Raw genomic sequence first — 5,102 nt, 5'->3', positions numbered from 1 at the left:
AAGACAGCAATTTCAAATCCATCCATAAATGAGAAGCTGAAGACTTTTCTAATGAATTTTTCACTTCATATTTATGTTACGGTGAGCATCAAAAAGTAAAATGAATGGCACAGTATATAAATTTTATAGTTTGCAAATTTTTGCTGTATTTCAGTGATCCAAATATATAATATTATAGTGAAAGGGTGTTAGAAGTCATGATGTTACATTCAAATGACATAGCGCACATAACATTCAGAAATTCTGTAGGTTTCCATGATGTTGGCAGGCATTATACTCAATCGCATCCAAAACTGAGCAACTGTAGACTTATCGTAATGAATGTTTCACCAATAATTCCACATTTGCAGTTTGCAGAATAGGAATACTCAACATACACGTTATTTCATAAGTATTGTTGTCAAAATTTGTGTTTGCCTACCGCATTCCGAAGATTTAACTTTTCATATTATCAGCAAAAAAAGCATCCAAAGACTTTTTGGAACAAGTTTCAAAATTTATTACTCGACAGGCCAGGTGGAAAAAGTATAACTACACTTATATCAACACCAGAAACTGTTTTGAGAATCTGATATACAAAATGTGCGAATCAAGAGACGCGGTAGCGGCTCGACGCCAAGTATTAAAAGGAAAAACTGCAGCGCAAAAGAAAAGCCAGCGCGAGCCCTGCCGCTACTCTTATATACGCGAATATGCCGGTTTTATGACGTCACAGAATTTTCAAATGGTTCTCACAAATAAACCATTTCATAAAAGAAGTTGAAAATTTGTGACGATTTTTTTTCGATTTTTCTCTTTCCATTGGTCTTTGTTGCAAGTAAATCCGTCCAGTAGATCCTGAGATATGTAACGTTAGTGATTTAAAATCCATCATTTCGGGATTTTCATTTTCTTAGAGACAGAGGGGCGTAAGTTACGCTTGTTTACATTTGGACTTACGTCCTTTGCACGATTTCTTACTTTTGTCACACTCTACGTCACGCACTGCGCTGAACGCGGCTACCCCCTCTCCTTCTGCGTCGCCGAGCGAGAGAGACAGAGAATGGGCGCACAGCGGGGGCAATACCAGCTCCTGGTTTGCGCATAAAATATGTATATAATTATATAATATATATTTTATTTATTAATATTAATTAATAATAAAATATTATTATAATAAATATTTTATTATAATTAATATATAATATAATATATATATTATATTATACAATATATCCTTTCTTAAAAAAGACATTTCGATATATCGAAATCTGAAGCCTCTATTCGTTGCCATGGTTTTGTTTATTCGTTGCCATGCAGGCTTGCGACGTATCGTCGGTCGTTACCATGGTCGTTGCCATGGTCATGGTTTTGTTTATTCGTTGCCATGAACATCGTCAGTTGCCGCCAAGCACGCGAAGAAAGTGGTGGAATCAAGAAAAGACAAAATGACGACATCAACGACTAAAGAATTTACGGCGACGACAGAAGAATTCACAAGCAATGAAGAAATGGATGAATTCATCGCGGGAGACGAAACCATGTAAGTACCACTACAAATATTTTTAAAAAATAACAGACGACGAGGACGAAGACGACGATGAGGACAATGACGACGAGGACGACGAAGATGACGAAGACGACGAAGACGACGACGATGACGATAACGACGAAGACGACGATGAGGATGAAGATGACGACGACGATGACGATGACGACGAAGACGACGAAGATGACGACGAAGACGACGACGATGACGATGACGACGAAGACGACGAAGATGACGACGAAGACGAAGACGACGACGATGACGATAAAGACGAAGACGACGACGATGACGATAAAGACGAAGACGACGACGATGACGATAACGACGAAGACGATGACGAGGACGAGGATGACGAAGACGACGAGAACGATGACGATGACGATGACGACGAAGACGACGACGAGGACGAGGATGACGAAGACGACGACGAGGACGAGGATGATGAAGACGACGAAGACGACGAAGACGACGAGGACGACGAGGACGACGACGATGATGATGACGAAGACGACGACGAGGACGAGGATGATGAAGATGACGATGAGGACGACGAGGACGACGAAGACGACGAAGACGACGAAGACGACGACGATGACGATGACGACGAAGACAACGACGAGGACAAGGATGACGAAGACGACGAAGACGACGTGGACGACTAGGACGACGAAGATGACGAAGACGACGAAGACGACGACGATGACGATGACGACGAAGACGACGAAGATGACGACGAAGACGACGACGATGACGATGACGACGAAGACGACGAAGATGACGACGAAGACGACGACGATGACGATGACGACGAAGACGACGAAGATGACGACGAAGACGAAGACGACGACGATGACGATAAAGACGAAGACGACGACGATGACGATAAAGACGAAGACGACGACGATGACGATAACGACGAAGACGATGACGAGGACGAGGATGACGAAGACGACGAGAACGATGACGATGACGATGACGACGAAGACGACGACGAGGACGAGGATGACGAAGACGACGACGAGGACGAGGATGATGAAGACGACGAAGACGACGAAGACGACGAGGACGACGAGGACGACGACGATGATGATGACGAAGACGACGACGAGGACGAGGATGACGAAGATGACGATGAGGACGACGAGGACGACGAAGACGACGAAGACGACGATGACGATGACGACGAAGACAACGACGAGGACAAGGATGACGAAGACGACGAAAACGACGTGGACGACTAGGACGACGAAGACGACGACGAGGACGAGGATGACGAAGACGACGAGGACGAAGACGACGATGAGGACAATGACGACGAGGACGACGAAGATGACGAAGACGACGACGATGACGATAACGACGAGGACGAAGACGACGATGAGGACAATGACGACGAGGACGACGAAGATGACGAAGACGACGACGATGACGATAACGACGATGACGATAACGACGAAGACGACGACGAGGACGAAGACGACGATGAGGACAATGACGACGAGGACGACGAAGATGACGAAGACGACGACGACGAAGACAACGACGAGGACAAGGATGACGAAGACGACGAAGACGACGAGGACGACTAGGACGACGAAGATGACGAAGACGACGAGGACGACGACGAGGACACGTGGACGTGGACGAGAGTGACGGAAATGATGACGCAGACGAGGACAACGATGACGAGGATAATGACGATGACAACGAGGACACATGGACGTGGACGAGAGTGACGGGGATAACGATGACGACGAGAACAACTAGAATGACAATGACGATGAGAACATATAAATATTTATTATAATTCCGAATTATAATTAGAAATAATATTAATAATTAATTACTCTTACGTTAAATTTTTTCAGCTACTTCACTGGATATATTGATAGTATTGAAGGCTCTAAACTGGTTGGCAAAGGTGTTAAGAAAGTTTTATACAAGTTCGTGGTGAACAACGGCAAAGGGAGGAAAATGCGGGTATTAATGTGGGAAGAGGTAGCGAAAAAGTACGAAGCTTCATTGCGTTGCAGAGATGTAAGTGTTTAGTAAACCATTATAAAATATTACTAAAAAATTAAATAAATTATATATGATAATCAAATAGTGGTATTTTGAATAATCATGAATGTGCATAGTAAAGAAAATAGATTCTCAATGGATAATAACAATTCATATAATAATTTTCAGATAATAAGAATTTGGAACGGAAAAGCTTTAGCGGTGAATCCGAATTTCGCCAACGCAAGCGACGACGTTATTGCCGTAGAACTGTCGGTGCAACGTAGTACACGAGTAGATATCATGGGCCAATTCAAAACGGAAGAACAGCAATGTTACACAAGAGTTTTATTAAGGAATTCCACTGCCGACTCCAATCAACTTATTGGTAAGAATTCAAAATGATTGTTATTTTGATAATAATACAATAATAAAATTTGTTTTGTAAAATGATTGTTGAATATTTATGTTTCAGTTGTCGAGGGTTTCATTAAAGTTCCATTTTTCACGTCAACCACTGGAAATTCCATCTACGGAATGGGGGCGATTACAGATGGACAGTATAAATTGCGTGTTCATATTGCCCAATACAGCGATATCGAAAGCCTCGGCATAGGAGCGCACATAGAAGTGAGAGGCGAAATAAGAAAGGATAAATGTAAATATAAATATTTTTCATATAGTTTTGAATAACCATAACGTTCAATAGAAATATTCATACTTCATGGTTTTTTCTCATTTGGAAATCTTTTTTTTTTATCTTTTTATCAATCAAAATGATTATGATAGACATTGTACAGTCCAAATTGCTATAAAAATATTGTTTTATTTTAGATAAAATAGTAATCACATAATTATTTTTGCTTTTTCAGTCGGTTCACCGTATCTGCAAGCGAAAGACATGGGTCAAATTATCATCGTTGATTCGGAAATAATGAGCGATGCTGAATTACGAAATGGTTTTCGATCGATACCACAAAAAAGATCCCATAATGTACCGGAAGAGGAAGATGGAAACCAGAAAAACGAAAAGGTTTGCAAAAATGTTTATAAAATCATAATTTGATATCAACTACAACACTTGATAGACTTATTTTATTATATATGAATTTTTATTTTTTTCAGAAAATCAAGAGTCATTGATGGAGCTTATCCTTTTGTCGTTATCACGAACTGAAGAAGTGGAATCAAGTGGCCAGCCGTTCAGTCAATGATCATAAATATATAACGATAGATATTAATAATTTTAAATGCCATATGCACGTGACCATTTTCATGTATATATAATTTATAAATAAAAATGAATTTTCGAATCCTTAATATTATTGAAATAAATGAAGAATTGGTCTTTTAATTATTTCCGTCGGATTGTGTTTCATTAATTTTTTAAAAATGTTATTTATAGACATTTGTCTAAATAAAATATGATTTAACAAAGTGTGAATTTTTTTAATGAAAAATAAAATATATTAATTTTGACGACAATAACGAAGACGGGGACAATAAGTTTAACGAGAATGACAAGATCAATGACAAGTACGAAAACATCGACGACAACGACGACGATGACGAT

The 5,102-nt window shown here is 40.0% G+C and overlaps 1 protein-coding gene across 1 annotated transcript; it reads left to right on the top strand.

Annotated features, from left to right (window-relative positions):
* The first annotated feature begins 1,250 nt into the window (after positions 1-1,250).
* On the top strand, positions 1,251-4,729 carry LOC122411081 (uncharacterized). Its single transcript, XM_043419607.1, has 6 exons — positions 1,251-1,522; positions 3,397-3,565; positions 3,719-3,917; positions 4,005-4,187; positions 4,402-4,562; positions 4,655-4,729. Exons 1-6 carry the CDS (start codon positions 1,428-1,430, stop codon positions 4,670-4,672), a joined length of 825 nt encoding a protein of 274 aa, XP_043275542.1. The 5' UTR covers positions 1,251-1,427; the 3' UTR covers positions 4,673-4,729.
* The last annotated feature ends 373 nt before the right edge of the window (positions 4,730-5,102 follow it).

This window comes from Venturia canescens, chromosome 5 (genome assembly GCF_019457755.1).
Source record: "Venturia canescens isolate UGA chromosome 5, ASM1945775v1, whole genome shotgun sequence".
In the NCBI taxonomy this organism is placed as follows: Eukaryota; Metazoa; Arthropoda; class Insecta; order Hymenoptera; family Ichneumonidae; genus Venturia; species Venturia canescens.
The sequence above is the reverse complement of the archived record's forward strand: the minus strand, read 5'-3'. Positions and strand labels throughout refer to the sequence as shown.

What these genes read in the sequence shown, in the direction of transcription:
- LOC122411081 (XM_043419607.1), top strand. Translation starts at nt 1,428, where the DNA reads ATGACGACATCAACGACTAAAGAATTTACGGCGACGACAGAAGAATTC. An exon ending in ATCGCGGGAGACGAAACCAT is followed by an intron (nt 1,523 to 3,396) that starts GTAAGTACCACT and finishes AAATTTTTTCAG; the next exon opens with CTACTTCACTGGATATATTG. An exon ending in CGACTCCAATCAACTTATTG is followed by an intron (nt 3,918 to 4,004) that starts GTAAGAATTCAA and finishes TTTATGTTTCAG; the next exon opens with TTGTCGAGGGTTTCATTAAA.